General features: G+C 40.0%; 1 protein-coding gene and 2 non-coding genes across 3 annotated transcripts; 1 reads left to right on the forward strand and 2 right to left on the reverse strand.

Moving 5' to 3' along the window:
- Window positions 1–2,792: 2,792 nt before the first annotated feature.
- Window positions 2,793–3,635, reverse strand: LOC110901037 (extensin-like). Its single transcript, XM_022147893.1, has one exon. It carries the CDS (start codon window positions 3,633–3,635, stop codon window positions 2,793–2,795), a length of 843 nt encoding a protein of 280 aa, XP_022003585.1.
- Window positions 3,636–9,355: 5,720 nt separating this feature from the next.
- LOC118486187 lies at window positions 9,356–9,462 on the forward strand. Its single transcript, XR_004878042.1, has one exon. It is a non-coding gene; the product is annotated as a small nucleolar RNA R71 (small nucleolar RNA).
- Window positions 9,463–18,451: 8,989 nt separating this feature from the next.
- Window positions 18,452–18,558, reverse strand: LOC118486080. The gene has a single exon (XR_004877936.1). It is a non-coding gene; the product is annotated as a small nucleolar RNA R71 (small nucleolar RNA).
- Window positions 18,559–23,232: the final 4,674 nt, after the last annotated feature.

A 23,232-nucleotide genomic window follows, 5' to 3' on the forward strand; every position in this document is an offset into this window, starting at 1 on the left:
AATAGTGATAGATTCGCCACAAGGGGTTTTGATAATAACTAGCTTTTTATCACAGGCAATTTGGGCTTGGTTATGCGACAACCAATCCATGCCTAAAACTATATCAAACCCAGCCAATTTCATTGGTAAGAGGGATAGCGGGATAGAATGATTCTTAATGGATATAGAACATCCATCAAGAAGAGTTGAAAATGTTTCTAAGGTACCATTGGCAAGCTCTACCTCATATTTTATGTCTAGAGTCTTAATAGGCAAATTCAACAACTTATATAACTTATGGTCTACAAAAGATTTATCAGCTCCGCAATCAAATAAGACTCTAGCATAGTTATTATTGATGAGGAAGGTACCTGTTATGACGTTCTCGTCGTTCACCGCTTCCCTCGCGTTCATCTGGAAAACTCTTGCATTGTTTTTCTTCGCCTCCTCGGGCTTCTTAGCATTCTTGGGGCAATTGGTCTTGATGTGCCCCTTTTCATTGCAACTATAGCAGGTTGCATCCTTAATATTTCGGCACTCAACAGACTTGTGCCCTTTCTTTTTACAAATCCCACATGGTTTGGCCTATGGGTCCTGGTTGCACTTTCCAAAGTGCCTTTTGTGACATGTCTTGCACCTGGGCCTATCATTCGACTGCCCCCTTTTTGGAACCAGAGTTCCCTTTGCCCTTTTTGTTCGACTGAGGAGACTTGTCTTCCTCTTTTTTCCTTTTCCCTTCATCGGTAACCTTCTTCGCCCTACTCCTCACAACATCCAGAGTGAGGGACAAAGATAGATCCACAGCAGATCTCTAAGTGGCTAGCTTAGAGGCCTTAACATTCCCTTTTACTTCAGGGGCCAAGCCACCAATGAAACGCGCAATGCGTTTGGGTTCAGGAGTGACTAAATATGGTACCAGCCTTGACATTGAGTTAAAGCTAGTCACATAGGATCTACAATCCAGATCCTTCATTACTAAAGTGAGGAAATCAGTCTCTATCCGCTCGACTTCGTGCTGAGGGCAATTGGTGTCCTTAACCAAATCAACAAATTTGTTCCATGAAAGATTGTACAAAGGAACCTTCCCAGTGGCTTGCACCAATGCTTTCCACCAAGTGAGGGCATCGCCCTTGAAGGATTGTGATACAAACTTCACTATATCCTCCTTAGCACATCCGCTGATGTCTATTACTGTCTCCATTTCGTCCAACCATTTCATACAATCAATTGCCCCCTTTTTTCCTGTAAAATCCCTTGGTTTACAGGAGACAAAGTACTTATAGGTACAACCCTTGGTGTACCTGGGAGTCGTCTCAAGGATAATTTGCCTCTTCGGCTCGCTTCCCTGATTAGATGAGTGCTGAGACTCAATTTTCTTATGAGTATGAGGTTGAGAATGGGATCCCGAATGAGTTTGAGACCGAAAAACACTTGGCTCTTTAAATTTAGCATCCACCACCTGAGTAACTGCTGCGGTGATCATTGCTTGCAGTTCGGAACCAGTGATATTAATCCTGGTGTTGTTGCCTTCTACAGGATGACTATTTGCTTCATCCGAGCCAGCTATTTTTGAATACTATATCAAACAATGATGATATTTAAATTATATAATGTATCATCGCATTGATGATCAGTTGGTCATGGTATTATTAAACCATTTAGACCCTTTTAAGTAATAATTAAATAATCAATAGAATATAATATTCTTTATATTTATTAGACAGGGGAATTAAAATTCACAACTGTCAATGTCGTAAAAGACATTTTATTTAGCACAAGGCTCGTCTCGAAGGACATTTAGATGGCACAAAAGGCCTTGTCACTAGGACGATTAAAACATAACCAACGATCTCTTGGATCATTGATCTTTTAAGGGTTGAACATAGTTCATCGCCTTTTTTTTGACAAGAAGTTTATAAAATAAAACTATCATTGTCATCATTACACCTTTGCTTATAAGCATACATCTCTGATAGATATTTTGGTGTATACATCATATTGATGGTTATTTGCCATGATTTGCATTGATCATACATGCTAAGTGACTTGGAAAACCCAAGTACATTTGGAGGCTTGTGTGGTTTCTCGTACCGCACAGCTAGGAATCCTAACATATTTTCAGATGTGAACATGGATTCATTGTCTTAAAAAGGTTGTACCATCATAGCCAATTAATATTTTGGCTAGGTTATACCTCTAAGAATTTCTTTAGCAGATTAACTAAAACTGAAATGGTATAATATAATGATGTAACAAAATACATATTTAAAATCAAAGATAACTTCATTAAACCATAAACTAATACAGAGATGCCCTAAACGGGACTTGGACTAACACAATGCCCACACAGGGGCTACCGAAATATGAAATAAGTACACGAAGGGACTTGGTACAGAAATAAAATAATGTCCTCGCAAGGACTTGATTGAAAATGAAATACAAAGTACAATAACAACTTCCTATTTCTTCTTTCCTTTAATAAGGTTTGCAAGGCCCTTCATAAAGCTACTATGTTACTTCTTGGTCTTGTTTGCTTCATGCTCAACCCTATCTAACCTTTCCAGGATCTCCTGAGTTTGCTGCTGCTGGGGAGGAGGAGGTTGCTGGTAAGGTGGGTATTGATAACCCTGCACTGGGTATCCAGTTGGATAAACTGGAGGGTAAGAAGAAGGGTAAAAATGATGGTATTCTGCAGCTGTAAGGTACGGATCATGAGTTCCATAATCCGATGGATATCCCGATGGGTTTTCAAAAGGGTTGTACCCAGAAGAACCTGGGTAAGTTGGGATTGGGTTGTCGAAACCCATTGGCGGCTATGGTGGTGCATAAGAAGCTGGTGGAGGATCGATCTCCAGCACCGCGTTTGAGGGTCCACCCAATTGGGGGTCCTCGGGAATAGGAGGATAAGAACTTGAACCCTGAGGAGAACTAAAACGAGGTCCTCCTCGCACAGATATTCGTGCGTTCCTCCTTCGCCTCGGAGGCTTGGGAGGTGGCTGAGGTGGCTGTTGAGGCGACTCCTCAACAGGTAGTGGTGGAGGTGAAACTGCTTGAAGCTGGGGTTCAACCAAAGGTGGTTGAGCAGGAGAGTTATGGTACGAAGGAGTAAAGTACCAATCATATGCGCTCCTCTCTTGGTATGAATCGGGCCCACGGTACGGTGATCCCTGAAATGGGGAACCGCTTGAGATGCTAATTGGGTGGTCCGGTGTTCCAGTTTGCATTTCTGGGTCCGGGTCGTCGTCCATCTCCATTTCCTGAGAAAAGTGATCCTCAGGGCCCAAAGGGTTGTAGCCCAAAAAGTTGTTGACATAATCATTCGGATTGAACTGTGCCGGGGAGTAGGTAGAATCCGAATGATGAAAGGAATGAGAGTGCAACGAATGGTAAGATTGGTGAGATTCATGGGAGTGATGGGAGTGTTGAGAATGTTGCGAATGCTGGGGCTCGTCTGGGACAGGCGGCCCAAATGATGGATGGAATGAAGGTGAGGAGCTCAACGAGACAGAGTGTCTCGCTGGTTCAAAAGAGTGACCCCACAGATTGTGAGAGTAAGAACTGGAAAATGACGCAGATGGGGTGCGTCGATGTGAAGGTCCTGCTGATGGTCCCCCTCGCATGGGACCCTTTCCTTTACCCCTAACTTTTGGCGGCATTGTAGCTGATTTCTCCTGTCAAAACAAGTAAAACAAAACAAAATAAAATATAAACAGCAAAGGAAAGTTAAGAATAAATCCTAGGTCATTTGCCTAGACTCGAGAGTCTAAGGAATGTGCTTATTGTGTCATTGAGATTAAACACAAAAGGTTAGTGTTTAATTCACTCAACGTTGGCTCTGATACCAACCTGTCACACCCCGATATTTCCACATATTATCGGTGGGCCCGGTGGGGAGTATCGTGACGTAGTTGATATCATCATTGTCAATACACACAATATAATAGCACAGCGGAAGGCTGGGTGATTAAACTATTACAAACCATAATGTCTGAGTGTTCGAGTAAATGAATATACAGACTTGAATGTAATAAGATCCACAGGCGGATCATAAAAGTACAAAGAAACAAAAACAATAGACTTCAGGTATCTAGGGATTTGCAAGATCCTCTTAAGACACCTAATAGCTCCAGCCTATTACGAGAGGTACCTGTCAGTCAGTCTTTAGAAAATACGTCAGTATAACCTGGTAAATACGATTAACTGACTCTTTTTGAAAACATTTATGAAAATTGATTTAAGTGCCCATGGCACAAATCTTTTATAACTTGGGACAATTATGTAAAAATAATCTTGTATACAGATTTATATGTTTGTCATACAATTGGGGCCGGTTGGAAGCCGGTCGTGATTAACCGACTCACCACTTATAGAACCCACAAAGGAGTTATCCCCAACATGTGGGTTTATATTTTAGCATTTGCATCTGTCAGGTGTATGCCTACACCCCGTGCATAGGTCATGGCCATTTTCAAATGAAATGAGCCGAGGATATCCAGGACACGGTCGAATTAACCCCCAATGTTCATGTTATCAAACAAAACAGATTAAAACGGGTTATGCAATTTATTAATCACAATCCGATTAAATGATTTCATACCCGACCAAGTGGTATTATTATAATACCATATCCCAAGCCCGTATAAGGGGAAATAAGTTAAAAGTATTTACCTGTGCTAGCAGTATAATCCTAAAGCTTTTTGATGGCACCTTCTACCGGAAGCTATTTAATCTGTATAGAAGGTTTATTACCTATTAGGATGCTAACGGGTCTTTAATTTAGTCAAGGACTTAGACCGGCTAGCTAGAAGGAAACCTTACGGTCCTAAACGCTAGATTAAGCAGAGACCGGAATAGAATGTGGTTTAGACCCGACAAGCTTGGATACTTGTATAATATGGGTAAACTAAACACATTCTGGAATTTGAGAATTTAATGACAAGGTTAAGCCCGTTTCGGCTATTTTACGTAAACTAGTCACATAAACCGATCCGAATGCATAAACGCGTAGCGGGTAACCAAATAAATTATATACAGGTCTTAATCATTATTATGCACAAAATATGTTAATACATCAGTAAGATGTTAACATATATGCCCAAAAGGTAATTTAAACCAAGTTAAGTCCCATAAGGGCATTTTGGTAATTTTAATGCTCATAAAAGAGTTTAAATATTAAACTGAGTTTCAGGTCTGAGCTAATCAGTAAAAATATGTATTTTTATAAGTTATAACAGTAGGGTATTTTATATATGTGAAATTTATCTTTTATAATCAAACTATGCACCATAGGGGCATTTTGGTAATTTCACATGAGCTTTAAAGGTCAAAATTAAAATTATGAGTTTAAAACTTTGGCTTACGGTTTAATTACATAAATTAACTTATATCATCAGTAGGTAATAAGTTTTATATGCCAAAAATAGTTTTAACTCATACTATATGCCCAAAATGCTTAAAAGTCGGTTTTAAGCGATTTTCTGGTTAAAATAGGAAATCTGAGTTTTTGGATTAGATTATAGAGTTCAAAATATTTTATTTATCATATAAAAGCAGTAGCAAAAAGTTTGACATCAAAATGTTATGTAAAACTCATTTTATGCATGAAAAGGGTAAAACCGACAATTACCGAATTAAAGCTATAATCCTATGTTATGCTCAGCCTAAAAATAAATAAAAATCTTCAAAAATCCCAAAATATTATTTTACATCAGTAGGTAAAAAGTTTGGTATCAAAAATCGGGTTTAGATTGGCTTTATCCTAATTACGCCGTTTAATTAATAAAAGGCTTTCTAATTACGCTATTGAGCATAACTCCTAGTCTATACCTCAAACTGATGTCAAATTTTTGGGACAACTCTAAATGTCAGTAGCAAAGGTTTTTGTCCATTCACATTGCTAAAAATCTCATTTGTGTGTCAAAAGGGCGTTTATGGCATTTTTAAGCATATTAACGATCAAGAGCAACTAATTCAAACCACTAAGACTCATGCAATATAACTTCAGAGGGTTATACTACTGAGTAATGTGGTCCTAATGGAAGCTTAAAACATGGGAGAATTAAGCTTGAACGGGTTAGAACTGAAAGTCAAAGCAAAAGTCAAGCTTTTGCGACTTTCGGTTATAAACTGACCCTAGACTGTTAATTGCCGGGTTAGGACTGATAAAACATGTTCTATTATTAATTACCAAGTCATTAGAATGTTAAAATATAATTTAGAACCTCGGTTATATCAGTTTAATTCATTTTCAAACATTCTGTCCAGTTTGACTTTTTGTCAAACTAGTTTGACCCGACAATTAACTAGTCAAACAAGATAATTAGGAGGTGCCCTTTTAAGGGTTAATCACCTACCTTAATATGGTTCCATAACCACTTTCAATTTGATCAGTGGCTGGTCCATATGTGATTAAAACGAAAGTCAAATCTAAATTACAACAAGTTTGACTTTTCGCTAATTAAGCTAATTAAAACGACTAAGCAAGTAATTAGAAGCTTACTAATGGTCCTAGCTGTCTTTTCTACACTTGGAATCTTCTCCTAATTGATTGCAAGCTCCAGAAGTTGGTTGAAGGGATGTTGCAAATGAAGTGTGCTTATGAACTTAGAACTAGAGTCCTTTATATAGCAATTTGCAAGATCATAGATCACTCACACCTGTTAAGGAACATCCTAGGATCACCCCAGGTGTCCTAGTTGATGAAATAAACGACATACAGCCCCTAGAGTCGATAATATTGAGGTTGAGGCGGTTAAACTTGAATAACCTACAACTGTCCTAATTTTTCTGCGCTGGACGTTTTCAGGCGGGCCGCGTACGCCGAAGAGGGGACTTACGCGGGCCACGTAGACCTGCTGTCCAGTTTAAACCATTTTCTGAAATGGCAGAAACAGTCCCTGGCCATTTAAAACCCTTTTTAACCTTAATGTTGACATGTAAGGCCCTTGTAGTTGGTTTGTTGAGGCTCAAGGATGTACAAACTAACTTCGTTAGGCTCGGGTTCGTTAAATATCAATATGAATGCAAGTTTCATCAAGTTGACACTTATGGCCCAAAGTCTTGAAAACATGCTTAACGATCTCGAAACCACATGAAATTTTTATCACTTATTCTTGAGAGTATATTTGAATATTTTGAAGCCTCGGTTTCGTTAAAAGGTCTCTCAGAGGTCAGAATTAACATGTTGACACGTTTAACCCTTGTAGTTTTATAATCTTCCGATTATTTTCACAAACGGCTTCTTATATCCAATTGATCACTCGTTTAAGGATATATTCTTCACGTATAGTCATTCAGAGGCCTAAGTTTCGCATGTTGACACTTTTAGTTCCTCTGTACACATAGTTTCACTGTTTGTCAACTTTAGTCCTTCAAACTCAATCTATCACATATTTAGAGTTTTGGACACGTGTCTATACATAATTGGACATGTTTTTGCATGGTGTTACATCAAATTTCAACAATTTTTCGCTTGGTTTAAAAATTTTGAAAACCATCAAAATTTTCCCCCATCCCCACACTTGGGATACATTGACCCCAATGTATGGTTTTGAAAGGAATTGATCGCTAAAACCCATTCAAACTTTTTTTTTAACTAAAGTAAACAAACTAACCACCAATATTTCAAAGCTAAAGAACATAACAATACTAAGGAAAAAGTGCGTTGACCTGGTGAAGTTTGACACAACAGATATTGTAAATGATCCAATTTCCTATCACCACCTTCACACAAATATCCGCACATCTTCCCCACACTTGAGTGTTGCCATGGCCCTGAAACGTAGAAAACTAAAAAAAATAACAAGATCAGTGAAAAACCTCGGGTTGCCTCCCGAGCAGCGCTAAGTTTTCAGGTCTTCAGCCAGACCGTGCCACCCCTATTTAAGGTGGCTCAAAGAAGCGGTTTCTATCATCTCCATCATTTCCTCGTGCCATTGAGCAAAATGCATCCATCTCATGTTCATTCGGTGGAAAATCACGTACACTCCTGCTTGAATCTTCATACTTTTCTTCACGACCCGGTTGTTTATTCGTTTTCATTCTTTGACACATGCTTTTCATATGACCATTAGATTCGGTACCCTTCCCCTCAGTGGACTCATAACTAATAATCCACGTCTAAACATCAAAGATCAACTTACGGCTCTTTTCGGTCATAGTAATGATCCCGTCTCTACAGTTGATTTGAGCATTTGCTGTATAGAGAAACGGTCGACCTAAAATCACCCTTTGTTGTGACGCCATTTCGGTAGTAGCATAATCTAAGACCAGAAAATCCACCGGGTATTCGAATTCTCTCAACCAAATCATAACATTCTTAACAATTCCCCGTGGACGCCTCCAACTTTCATCCACCAAACTCACCATGGTGTCTACATCCTGAAGCGGACCAAAATCATACATGTTATATAGATCACTTGGTAACACACTCATGCTCGCCCCATAATCCAATAATGCACGAGGAATTTTTAGTTTCCCCACTCAGATAGGCACGATTGGCGCTCCATACTCTTTATCATTCTTGACTTCGTCATCTTTTTCCGAACCTGAATTCACTTGATACGAAGAAGTTAGCAATGTTTCATTAAATTTAGTATTTGGAACGGTGCTTACCACATTGATGTTAATGCTTTTTGTGTTCTTGGGATTTATCACCATGTCACTTGGTGATTGACCTTTTGCTTTCTTCAATAATGCCACGTCACTTGCAAGTTGACCCATTTGAGTGGTCAACGATTGAATAGCTTTGTCACGGATTTCATCTTTTTGCATGCAAACATCATCCATTTGATTTCTTCGCTGCATCTCTAGTTGCATTGCCTTGAGCATCTCCATGACCTCATTTCCACCAGAAGAACTTTGACCCCAAAACCCACTTTGATTATTGAACGGTTGGCGTGGAGCAAAGTTACCTTGACTTCCTTGAAAATTCGGGTTAGCTTGGTTTGAGGGATTTCCATATCTAAAGTTTGGGTGGTTTCTCAAACCGGGGTGGTAAGTGTTAGAATTCATGTTGTAATTTCTACCACCCCCTTGCCCTTGTAATGCATTCACCTCCTCATATTGCCCTTCCACTCCTTCTCAATTTTCAGCCGCATGTCCTAACTCATTACAAAGCGCACAAACATCATAAATTTGATTAGAAGTTTGAACATTACCATCGTCTACCGCGTGCACTTGAGGTCGGGTAATGGCTGGTCGTGCTCTCCTTGATGCTTGAGCTTTTCTTTTTGATGTGACCGCCATTTGCTCCAAAAATTCCCAATCGTCATGCTCGTAATTTGTGCCAAAAGTGCCATTTGTGACCGACATTAAGTCGCGAGCATCTTCGGCACATAACCCCTCATGAAAAGCATTCAGCAACTCCCATAGCTCTCTCCCATGATGAGGACAATTCTTTATCATCATGTTAAACCTCTCGAATGCTTCATGAAACATTTCACCCGTTTGTTGTTGAAAACTTCTCAAACCTTTTCTAGCATGATTTGTCTTTAGAGCGGTATAAAATTCATCCAAAAAGATTTGTTGCATTTCCGCCCATGTATAAATAGATGCCGAAGGTAATGTATAGAACCACTTTTTCGCCTTATCTTCTAAGGAAAATTCGAATAACACCAATTTGACATTGTCGGCCGAAAATCCTTGTCCCCCAATAGTGTTGCAAATCGAATCATAAGCCTCCAAACGAAAATAAGGCTCCTCCGTTACTAGACCCTTATATTTTGGCAAACTTTGTAACGAATTGGTTCGAACTTCGAATGTCCTCCCTTGATCATTTTGAGGGATAACTACTGGTGAAGGATTATGAGTGATCACCGGTCTAAAATGTGCTTCTATACCTCTTGCATTCTCTCGAAGATGTCTTCTTGGTACCCCCAACCGAACTCTTGGACGTATAGGACCCATTGGTCTTTGAACTTGCATTCGTTGAGGCCCAAATTGTTGTGGAGGTGGTTGAAATCTCGGCCCCACATGAGGTTGTTGAACACGTCTTTGCACCGGTGGACCTTGTGGTAGCAATTGTTGAGGTATAATTTGTTGTTGAGGAATCCCACCAACACTTGACATCCTTTGATTTTGACATTGAACATAGGCAAACTCCCCTTGATCTCCATCACCCCCATACATGTATCCTTCTTCATCATAACCCACAAAGTCATCCTCAAACTGATCATCGAACCCATCTTGTCTTACTCCCGAAGTATGTTGAGATTGCACTCTTGGTTGGAATGGAGTAGAATGGATAATGGATGGACCGGTTCGATATAGATTAGGTGGTGGTATTTGTGATGATGATGGTTGGCCGGATGTTGGGAAAAATATTGAATAAGCTGGAACAGCGGATGATGTAGGGTTGTAACTGAAGGAGTATTTAGACTGTGTGTTCTCAGGTAAGGTAGTGTTGGTTGGATTGATTTCTGGTGTGGATGCAGGAGTGGTAGTATTTGGTGATGGTTGTGTTGAAGATGGTATAAAGGGTGGTGTAGATTCACCCGTAGTAGGTGGAGGTGGTGGTGGATTCATGTATCTGATTGGTGTAAATGGTGTAGTAGGTGTTGTTGGTGAACCGCTGATTCTGCTTTTTCTTAGCAAAATTCTGTCTCTTCTCAAAGTTCGCTCAATTTCTGGATTAAATGCCGACGGTGATAGCTTGTGAGAGCTTCTAGTACGCATGCACCTGTAAATACCTGCACACTAACACACCCAGCGTAACCCAGAAAAATAACAAACTTACAAAAGATAAAAAATGACACACGTTGCGCACTACTCCCCGGCAACGACGCCAAAATTTGACGTGCTGTCGTGGTCACAATCAAATTTAATCCAATTACTACTAAATAGATAGCGGTAAGTGGGTATCGAACACATGGAGTTTGTGGAAAATGTGCTATTTAAACGTTTCTCTAAGTTAACTAAAATAAAACTAACTGCAATGAAAGTAAATTTAAAGTGTTGGATTGGTTGATTGAGTTTTAAAAACTAAAATTACTATTCTAATTGCAAAATGAAAATTTGGTTTGTAGACAATTTAGAGACAAATGACCATCTTTAGTTTCCGGTTTGCTTCGACGTTTATGTTATCATTCCACTAGAAAGAACTACATAGACATAGTTCATGTGTGATTACTTGTTGTGATAAAAGGAAACTAAGTACTCAGATTCCTAGAACATGAGGTTGTTACCCGATGACCTATTAACCCTTACCCAATCTTAATTCTACCCATGATATCTCGATTGCCAACGACACCAAGAATGTATGGTTTCAAATTAGATTAACATAAGAATCAACAATTTACAAACAATCAATCACACACCATAAAAAACAATCATAAAGACAAAGTTTGTTATTCTAGAAATTAGGAAATCAAGCATAAAGTCTAATACAAACCTTCAACCAAAGATAGTCATCAAGAGTTTAGCCACTCATGGCTTGAATCATCATCCTCACACAAGTTTCAATGTACATAACAATTAAAAACACAAACCGAATGATTGGAAATTGTCTTCAAGCACCAAAAACACTAGAAATCGCCCAAAGAACTGCTCCAAAACGTCCCACAATGATTGCCAATGAAAAGACACCACAGAACACCTTAAAAGTGGGGAGTTACACTTTTTTCGCAGGCTCCACCGTAAGCTACGGTGGCCACCATAGCTTACAGTGGCTTAAAATGGCTTACGGTGGATTTAAACTGTCTTACGGCATCAATTTTTGTGAGAGTCTACCGTAAGCTACGGTAGGCTTCAGCATGAAATTTTGTTTTCAGCATAACTTTTTCGTTTCAACTCCGTTTTCTTCACCGTTTTCGCCTACGTTCTCGTAATTTCGTCCTCTATAATGCTATCCTCTTAATTCTTCAATTCCAAAAATTTATTTTTTTATTGATGCTCCAAATTCCTTCCCTTTTAAGCTCCATTTGTACCTGAAACACAAACAACCGTAGTTACCTAATTCTAGACAATTACATGGATAAATGTGGGGTTAAATTATCATTTATAACACTCAAGGGTTGTCCTATAAACTACCCGTCACTGTATACAAACCCCATAATACTGGCAGTGATTGTATAATTACAAAAACTTAAACAATGTAATTGTATTTGAAAACATTTGAGGTTTTGGTAAAACATTTTGACTCACAAATTACTCTAAAATAGTGAGAAAAAGTGAATGCACTTACATTGTGGACTTACGTTATACTACTATGGCTTCCTGGTGATTCTCCTGATTATTATCTATTAAAATTAAAGAATGCACACTTGTTAGTAAAATAACCCAATTCACATTAACCGTACAACTCAAGACAGAATTCCAATGACTGAGTCGGACAGAGCCAACATGCATAACGGAATCCTAGATCAATCGGGTGTACACACAAGACAGAATTCCAATGAATGAGTAGGGCAGAGCCGACATGCATTACGGAATCCTAAATCGATCGCGTAGGGTAATAGCAGGGTTATAGTACTTACAACGAGGCAGAGCTTCGTTTTACGGTTGGTATTATGCCCGGGTATAGTAATAGCTATTCAGAAGTTGAGAGAGAATTAAAAGTTTTGAACGATTTGCAACTGAGCTGATCGACCCCTATTTATAGGCTGGACTAGGGCGGCTCGCGCCCCGCAAGGAAGACAGAGCAGGCCTTCGCGGCCCGCGAGGAACCGTGTGTCGACTATAGCTTTGAGCACCATGACTTGCCCTCTAGCTCTGGTGAGTCACGTGCCATGTGGCACCATGACTTGCCCGACAATCAAAGATAGTCGCGGCCCGCAACAGACCAAGGTGGTCTTAGTCACGCCCCGCGAGCGACTGCCGAAGGGTTCTAGGAGGGTTGTTATATCCTCCCCACCTTGTTTTGGATCTCCTCCTTGAGATCTACTTGAACAGGTGTGGGTATTTCCTTTGCATCTCTGACTCGAGTTCCCAAGTGTATTGTGGTCCTCTCCTTGAATCCCATTTCACTTTTACTAGAACTAGTCTCCTATGTTTGAGGTTCTTGATCTTTCTATCTTCAATCTGAACGGGTTACTCGATAAACTTAAGTTTCTCATTTACCACTATGTCCTTAAGAGGTATCACTAAAGATTCATCTGCTAAGCACTTTTTGAGATTACATACATGAAACACATCATGTATTCCTGCCATTTCCTCTGGCAGTTGTAGCTGATAGGCTACAGGTCCTATTCTTCTAATAATCTCAAAAGGCCCGACATACCTGGGCTTAGCTTTCCTCTTTTAACGAATCTGACTACTCCTTTCCATGGAGAAACCTTTAATAGTACCTTATCTCCTACTTGAAATTCTAAAGGTTTCCGTCTGTTATCTGCATAACTCTTTTGACGATCTCGTGCTGCTTTTAGTCTTTCCGCGACTTGAATTATCTTATCGGTCGTTTCCTGCACTATCTTTGGTCCAGATAATTGCTTTTCTCCAATTTCTGCCCAACATACTGGAGTTCTGCACTTTCGTCCATAAAGTGCTTCAAATGGTGCAGCATTAATGCTAGTATGATAGTTGTTATTGTAGGAAAATTCTATTAATGGCAAATGGTCGTCCCAATTTCCTCCAAAATCAATTACACAGGCTCTAAGCATATCTTCCATAGTCTGGATTATCCTTTCGCTTTGTCCGTCCGTCTGTGGATGATAAGCTGTGCTTATATTTAACCTGGTTCCTATTACTTTTTGGAAACTTGTCCAAAAATGAGAAGTAAAACGGCTATCTCTATCAGATGCGATAGATAGAGGAATTCCATGTAATGAAACTATTTCATTTACATATAGCTTGGCTCACTGTTCCATACTGAAAGTTTCCTTCATGGGTAAGAAATGAGCAGATTTGGTTAATCTGTCTACAATAACCTAGATTGTATCATTTCCTTTTCTTGTCTTGGGTAATTTGGTAACAAAGCCCATTGTTATCAATTCCCATTTCCATATTGGCATCTCTAACTGTTGCAACAATCCTGAGGGTTTCTGATGCTCAGCTTTAACTTGTGAACAAGTTAGACATTTAGCAACATAATTTGCTATGTCCTTTTTCATTCCTATCCACCAGAAATTCTTCCTTAGATCTTGATACATCTTATCACTTCCGGGATATATCGGATACTTAGACTTATGAGCTTCTTCCAGAATTTTGTGGCGTAGGTTTCCTTGTTCGGGTATCCACATCCTTTTCTTATGGAACTTCCAAATTCCATCTGTTCCTTGTTCTAACTCCTTAATCATTCCTTTTAATTTTTCAGCATCGTCCTTGATTGCTGATTCCTGTACTTTTCTGATTTGATCATTTAAATCTACTTGTAGATTTAATCTGAGAGAACGTACTCTTTTTGGATTTTCATTATACTTTTAACTTAAAGCATCAGCTACTACATTAGCTTTCCCAGCATGATACTGGATATCACAATCGTAATCACTAAGAATTTCCATCCAGCGTCTCTGTCTAATATTTAATTCTTTTTGCCCAAATATATACCTTAAACTCTTATGATCGGTGAAGACAACAAATTTATTTCTATATAAATAGTGTCTCCAATTCTTAAGGGCAAAAACTATGGCTCCTAATTCTAGTAAATGGGTTGTGTAATTCTCTTCATGTTTCTTAAGTTGTCTAGAGACATAAGCTATAACCTTTTGATGTTGCATCAACACACATCCATATCCTAGCTTAGACACATCACAATAGACTATAAAGTCTTCAGTTCCTATGTAATGCGAGTATGGGTGCGCAGTTTAACCTTTGCTTAAGAATCTTAAATGATTCTTCCTGTTTTGGTCTCCATTCAAAATTAACTGATTTGCAGGTCAGTTTAGTTAATGGAATGGCTATTTTAGAGAAATCTCGGATAAACCGTCTATAATATCCTGCCAGTCCAAGAAAACTTCGTACTTCCGTTGGTGATTTAGGGACTTTCCATTTAGTAATCGCCTCGATCTTTATGGGATCCACATGAATTCCTTCATGTTTGATCAGATGTCCAAGGAATTGCACTTCTTGTAACCAAAATTTACATTTTGAGAATTTAGCATAAGGCTTCTCTTTTCTCAACAATGTAAGGAGTGTATGCAGATGCGCTGCATGTTCCTCTTTACTCTTAGAGTAAATTAGAGTATCATCTATAAAGACAATTATGAATTTATCCAGGTAGGTCTACATATCCTATTCATCATGTCCATAAATGCGGTTGGGGCATTGGTTAAACCAAATGGCATGACGGTAAATTCATAATGACCATATCTCGTTCTGAAAGCAGTTTTAGGAATGTCCTCTTCCTGTACTTTTAGTTGATGATATCCCGAGCGTAAATCGATCTTAGAAAAGAATCGAGCTCCTTGAAGTTGATCGAACAAATCATCGATTCTCGGTAGTGGGTACCGATTCTTAATCGTGACTATGTTCAAATCTCGGTAATTAATGCACATACGCATCGATCCGTCTTTCTTCTTAACGAACAACACCGGTGCTCCCCACGGTGACGAGCTTGGTTGTATAAAACCTTTGTCAAGAAGTTCGTCCAATTGTTTCTTCAGTTCTTGCATTTCCGCTGGTGCTAATCGACATGGTGCTTTGGCAATCGGTGCCGTTCCTGGTATTAGGTGAATTCTAAATTCAACCTCTCTATCAGGCGGTAATCCAGGTACTCTTCTGGAAAAACGTCTGAGAATTTAGATATTAGAGGAATATCTTTTAATTCTTTTCCTTTAGTATTAATGATTATGGAAATCATATATACTCCTCCTCCGTTCTTTCCATAACTTGCAGCTTTCATCACAGAGATGAATTTTGTCGATCGGGTTGGCTTATCTCCTTTGATTGTGATCTTTTCACCACTTGGTGTACTTAACTGTACTAACTTTCGATCACATAAAATACTGGCATGATTGGTGATGTGTGTAAAATGCAACATATAAATTACATCAAATGAGGCATAAAACTAACCCTTTTTAAGTACTAATGTTGGAAAAAGAATATTTTTGTCTTCCTTTTGTATTTTCAGGATTAAATGAGCTCAAATTCACAAAAGAAGCAAAAAGACAGCTAAATCTAACATAAATACAAGAAAAGGAACATAAGTGGACTGCCCGACCCCTCGACAGCATCCTCCCAAGCAAAATAGAGAAGGTAGAAGACTGAACACGCCCCGTGCTTAGCCAGCACGGGGCCGTGCCCAAGAAGCAGCAGAAAAGACAAACCTATAGAAGCTTCTATTGCCCACCACGGGGCCGTGTCCAGTGGACACGGGGGCGTGGCGAAAGTACAGCAGGCGCATTAATTGTAATTGCGAATTACAATTAATGAAGAGAGAGAGTGTGAGACAGGCACGGGGGCGTGTCCAGCGGACACGGGGCCGTGCCCAGCCTTCTGTTCAGCCTATAAATAGGAGTGCTTGGTTTCATTTCAACTCATCCCTTGGCACACCACCTCTCTCACACTTCATCCACCACCCACCACCATCACAACACCATCATCCACCACCATCATCCATTGTCCATCATAGAGTGTGTGAGTCGTCTCGGGATCCAAGATTGATCGTAAGAGTTCTTGACAATCAAGGCCATGTTTGCCTAAGTCTCTTACATCACTTGGTGAAGACAAGTGTTTAGTATAATACTTTTTATTTTTAATCTTTTGCACTTTTTATTTGGTTTTGTATTAATGACTTTAATAACTAGTTGCTTATGTTGAAGGTGATCTTTCCTTATCGTTTGTCCGTGGTGTCTTGGCATTATTTTACTGTCTATATAAAATAAAAGATTTTCACCATTCATATCTCCACGGTCTATATGGAGGTATGTTGGCTACCTGGTCGAGGGTTAAGGGAACGGTTTGGTAAGGGTCTTGCCCTTGTTCAGCGTTTAGAGGTCCTGCAAGGGACCTGGGTCAAATTTAGTAGGATCTCCTTCAATACCCATAGGTATTGGATGGCGGGGATCCAAACTCTTTGACCCCCTCATAAGTTAACTACTATTAATACTATAACCCGGCTATTTAGGACTGTATCCCTGCTTACTCAGACTACTTAGTCGAGGGTAACGTCACCGCCAAAAGCGGGGCCTACCATAATTTGCATTAATAACTTAATTCATTATCTTCCAATAATCCAACCCTTTAGGATTGTATCCTTGCTGACTCAAACTACTGGGTTGAGGGTAACGTCGCCTTCAAAAGAGGGGCCTACTACAATAACTAAGATAATATATTAAACAAGTGCAAAAGTGCGAAAATAATCAAAGGTTATGCTAATACACGAGTCGGATCCAAGTGATTCATCTTCTCTATCTGTTTTTATTTTATTTTTCAGCATTTAGTAGTTTTTATTTTCTTAGTTAAAAAAAATCTTTTCTAACATTTTGATTTGATTAGACGTTGAGGATAAACCGGTACTAAAAGCTCTTGTGTCCTTGGACGACCTCGGTATCTTACCAACACTATACTACGTCCACGATGGGTGCACTTGCCCATATGTGTGTTTAGTGTTAGTAAATATCGTGTTTTATAAATTTAAAACTTGGCTAAAAGCGTAAAAAGGGCTTAAAATATACATCTAAAATATATACACGCTAACACACATCAAGTTTTTGGCGCCGTTGCCGGGGACACAAGGATTTTAAGAAAGTTAGGAATCAACGGCCTAATCATATTTTTATTTTTCTTTTTAATTTTTTAGGATTTTCTTAGTTTTTCAGCTTCTGCAGAGCTCAGCACGGGCCGTGCCTGGTCGGACACGGGCCGTGCCCAGCGTAGTTACTGGCAGTTTTTAGTTTTCCAAGTTACAGAAGGCTGACCACGAGGCCGTGTCGGTGCAACACGGGGCCGTGTCCAACTCTCCAGTAACTGGGATCTGGAAAACAATCACTGTAACTCCGACCACGGGCCGTGTTCACTGAGCACGGGGCCGTGGTGAACCTTCTGACCAGCATTCTTTTCTGTTTTTATTGCAGGACTTGGAACCAGACGCCATCCTACATAGTGTATGAGCTCCAGTTCTAATAAGGACATAAAAGAACCTCTAGAAGAACCCGAACGCTTTCTCAGAAAAAGACTAAAAGCCAAAACCCAAGAGAAAGTTTCGGGGAATCCACCTCCAATGGCGGACCAACGTACCCTCATGGATTATCTACGACCCACCGTAGGTAACCTAGGCGCCGCTATCAATGCATCGAATGTTGAAGCCAATAACTTCGAACTTCGGCCGCATTTGATACAAATGCTCCAAAACTCCGCAACCTTCCATGGGCTTGCGGACGAGGATCCCCATCTACATATTACTAATTTCTTAGAAATATGTGATACCTTTCGGATCAATGGAGCATCAAATGACGCCATCCGCCTTCGAATGTTTCCTTTCTCGCTAAAAGACCGAGCAAAAGCTTGGCTCAACGCCCTCCCAGCTGGATCGGTAAACACCTGGGATGAACTAGCCCAAAGATTTCTATATAAGTATTTCCCTCCCGCTAAAACGGCTAAATTAATGACTGAAATTAATACATATTCACAAGAGGACGGGGAATCCTTATATGAAACTTTGGAAAGGTTCAAGGAACTATTGCGAAAGTGTCCACATCATGGCCTTGTGATATGGCAACAAGTATCCACTTTCTATAATGGGTTGTTGCCACACACAAGGCAGACACTTGACTCAAGCTCCGGGGGACTTTTAGGTAATCAACGCCCGCATGAAATATATAACCAAATTGAGGAAATTGCTCAAACCAATTTTTAGTGGCACACCCCCCGAGGTAATAAATCTATTGCCCCGGGCGCCCATAAGGTTGATGAAAGCACTTCTTTACAAGCCCAAATCGAGGCCCTTTCCTCAAAAATAAAAAAATTGGAAATGACGAAAACAGTCTCGGTTATGGCTTGTGAAGGGTGTGGTGGGCCACATGAAAATTGGAGTTGTATGAAAGAAACAGACGATCAACAAGAGTCGATAAGCTACATTGATAACAGACCTAGGCCGTCGGGTCCTCCAACGGGCACTTACAACCAAGGATGGCGAAACCACCCGAACCTTGGTTGGAGGGAGCCCGGCAATAGTAGTAACCAACAAACCCAACGAACAAACTTTCAACAACCAAGAAATGAGTCACAAAATTTCGCTCAACAACAAGGTGGACGAGAAAGACTTGAAGATACTGTATCTCGCCTCATCTCCGACACTAAAAAGAAAAACTCGGAAAGGTTTCTACAATTAGAATCAAATTTTAGAAATCAACAAGCTAGTATTCAAAACATAGAAAAACAATTAAATCAACTAGCTCAAAATTTTTCCGAGAGACCACAAGGTGCATTACCAAGCAATACCGAAACAAACCCAAAAGCGCAAGTTCATCTCATCACGTTGCGAAACCGCACCGTGGGGCCTGCGGAAGCGCCACGGCCGACAGAAGAGACTATACCCCCGCCTCTGCAGGAGAAGAACTCCCCTCCATCATCAGAGCCTACCAAGGCTCCTCGAGTTCCGTACCCCAGTAGGTTAATTCGTCAAAAGACCAATGAGCAATTCGCAAAATTCGAAAGTCTATTAAAACAATTGCATGTCAATATTCCTTTTATTGATATCTTAACCCAAATGCCCAAATACTCTAAGTTCATGAGGGAATTCCTCACTCATAAAAAGAAAATTGAAACTTTGCAATTAGTTAACTTAGGCGAAGAATGCTCTGCCCTCGTACTCAACAAACTTCCCCAAAAGAAAATCGATACTGGAAGCTTCACAATTCCCTGCTCAATCGGGGACTCCCCCGTTCGTAATGCACTAGCCGACCTTGGGGCTATCATTAACCTCATGCCCTCATCAATGTTTAAAAGGCTCGGCCTAGGAACAACGAGTCCTACAAAAATGAGCATACAACTTGCTGATCGATCCGTCAAATTCCCGCAAGGTGTCATCGAAAATGTCCTAGTAAAGGTAAACAAATTCGTCTATCCGGCCGATTTTGTCATACTCGATATGGAAGAAGACACCGAGGTCCCCCTCATACTAGGGAGACCATTTCTCGCCACCGCACAAGCAGTGGTAGATATGAATGACGGAACGCTCACCTTAAGGTACGGGGATGATGAAGTAAAATTCGGGGTTGGGAAGAGAATAGAGGACGACGACCCGGTCAACTACATGAAGGTTATTGATTCGAGTTTGGATGCTGCTCTCCGACGGTGCAACATGGAATGCCAAACATCCCACTCAGAAAATATATAACCTCACATTGGGTCTAACCAAGGACCCTTATAAACGTGGCACACCACGGAGGCATTCCGCGGAACTATCCTTAGTTTAGTTTAACCTTTTAGTTTTAATTTGCAGGAATAAAACACACTCATGGTGGTAAAGGATGATAAGGGAAATGAGAAACATGGACCCATGCACAAGAACAAGGCCACACGTCGACAATTTCTCCGTCACAGTAGGTTCAACACGGGCTGTGTCAACCAACACGGCCCCGTGCTGAACCCCCTGCAGAAAAATGCCCAGTTCAGGTAACTGGACATGGGCCGTGTTCACCAGACACGCCCCCGTATCCAGGCTTCTGTTTCTTTTCTTTAATTTTCGTTACTGGCACCTGAACACGGGGCTGTGTCCGGTCCCCACGGGGCCGTGTCCAGACTGCCAGTAACATAAAATCTTTGCTTTTAACACTATCTTACACATCTAATCAACCTAAAAATTTATTTTTGGGACACATTGAGGACAATGTGTAATTTAAGTGTGGGGGGATGCTAAAACCTTGAAATTTTGCAAGTCCTAATAACAAGCCTTACACAAAACTCTATTGGAACCGCTAAACACCCCAAATTTTTTCAAAAAATTCTCATTTTTTTTACTTGTCTAAAGTTTAAGTTAGGAATCCTAAGATTAATAGGGTTATATTTTTACAAATTTACAACCGAGAGCGTCGTGATAAAAAGAACCAACATAAGAAAATTATGAAACGGCATGACAAGCTTAGTTAAAATTTGATTATATATACTTGATCACATAGAAAAACCCATTCCCACAAAAAAATGAGTTTTTGAGCCTTTATTGAGCATACAAATTTACATCTTTAGACTAAATGCTCATTTTTCGTTTCTTGTGTGAATAGCCGCTTGGTTCTTACGACTCTAGAACTTGCCACGACGATTCATTCCCGGTCCTTACCAACTGAAACCCAAGTAAGTAAATGATGGAGGCATTAGGACTAACCCTTTTTCTTTCTACACCATTATTTTTCAATTTTTACCACCTACCCAAAATCCCCCTAGTTAACCCCTTTGAGCCTAAACCTTTCATTTCTTTACCCTAAAACCTTTTTACCCACCAAAAAACCCTTTTTATTTTTACCCTTTATTTTAGTAACAAGCTCAGTTTTAGTGTGACTAAAAAAAAATGATGATGAAGTTAGAAATAAACAAACAAAGCTCTTAAAAAGCTTGTTTGGAGAAATACTTCGGAATAAAAAGTCACTAAAACAAAGTGTTTTACGAAAACCGACGCTTTTTACGCTTTTCTCCCTTTTCTACTAACCCATTCACCCACCTTTAGCCCAAGCCTTTACCCGAAAAAGTCCTCTTGATATTTACAAATGTAACAAGTTAAAAAAAAGGAGGAGGATTGATTGCTTGGCAAGCTTATGGTAGGAATAAGTCCCATGCCGCTCTCGAGTGATTCACTAAAAATACACCTTCGGCCGAGTGTGAGTGATTTCTCCCGTGAGGTATGTGAACTTGTATATAAATGGAATTTTAAAAAGGCATGTTATGCCCAAATAAGTAATTTTTCCTATGAAACGTTCTAAACAAATCATAACGAATAGGATTGTAAATAAATAAAAATAAAACCCAAAAAGATCTTGGATTCCCGACACTCTATGACAAGCCCAAAAACCTTCTCTTCTACCCATTCCATTTGGGAGTGTAAGCCACATATTAAAGAGTTTTGCTTGAGGACAAGCAAAAGTTCAAGTGTGGGGGTATTTGATGTGTGTAAAATGCAACATATAAATTACATCAAATGAGGCATAAAACTAACCCTTTTTAAGTACTAATGTTGGAAAAAGAATATTTTTGTCTTCCTTTTGTATTTTCAGGATTAAATGAGCTCAAATTCACAAAAGAAGCAAAAAGAAAGCTAAATCTAACATAAATACAAGAAAAGGAACATAAGTGGACTGCCCGACCCCTCGACAGCATCCTCCCAAGCAAAATAGAGAAGGCAGAAGACTGAACACGCCCCGTGCTCAGCCAGCACGGGGCCGTGCCCAAGAAGCAGCAGAAAAGACAAACCTATAGAAGCTTCTATTGCCCACCACGGGGCCGTGTCCAGTGGACACGGGGGCGTGGCGAAAGTACAGCAGGCGCATTAATTGTAATTGCGAATTACAATTAATGAAGAGAGAGAGAGTGTCAGACAGGCACGGGGGCTTGTCCAGCGGACACGGGGCTGTGCTCAGCCTTCTGTTCAGCCTATAAATAGGAATGATTGGTTTCATTTCAACTCATCCCTTGGCACACCACCTCTCTCACACTTCATCCACCACCCACCACCATCACAACACCATCATCCACCACCATCATCCATTGTCCATCATAGAGTGTGTGAGTCGTCTCGGGATCCAAGATTGATCGTAAGAGTTCTTGACAATCAAGGCCATGTTTGCCTAAGTCTCTTACATCACTTGGTGAAGACAAGTGTTTAGTATAATACTTTTTATTTTTAATCTTTTGCACTTTTTATTTGGTTTTGTATTAATGACTTTAATAACTAGTTGCTTATGTTGAAGGTGATCTTTCCTTATCGTTTGTCCGTAGTGTCTTGGCATTATTTTACTGTCTATATAAAATAAAAGATTTTCACCATTCATATCTCCACGGTCTATATGGAGGTATGTTGGCTACCTGGTCGGGGGTTAAGGGAACGGTTTGGTAAGGGTCTTGCCCTTGTTCAGCGTTTAGAGGTCCTGCAAGGGACCTGGGTCAAATTTAGTAGGATCTCCTTCAATACCGATAGGTATTGGATGGCGGGGATCCAAACTCTTTGACCCCCTCATAAGTTAACTACTATTAATACTATAACCCGGCTATTTAGGACTGTATCCCTGCTGACTCAGACTACTTAGTCGAGGGTAACGTCACCGCCAAAAGCGGGGCCTACCATATTTTGCATTAATAACTTAATTTATTATCTTCCAATAATCCAACCCTTTAGGATTGTATCCTTGCTGACTCAAACTACTGGGTTGAGGGTAACGTCGCCTTCAAAAG

This window comes from Helianthus annuus, chromosome 13, assembly GCF_002127325.2.
Source record: "Helianthus annuus cultivar XRQ/B chromosome 13, HanXRQr2.0-SUNRISE, whole genome shotgun sequence".
Taxonomy (NCBI): domain Eukaryota; kingdom Viridiplantae; phylum Streptophyta; class Magnoliopsida; order Asterales; family Asteraceae; genus Helianthus; species Helianthus annuus.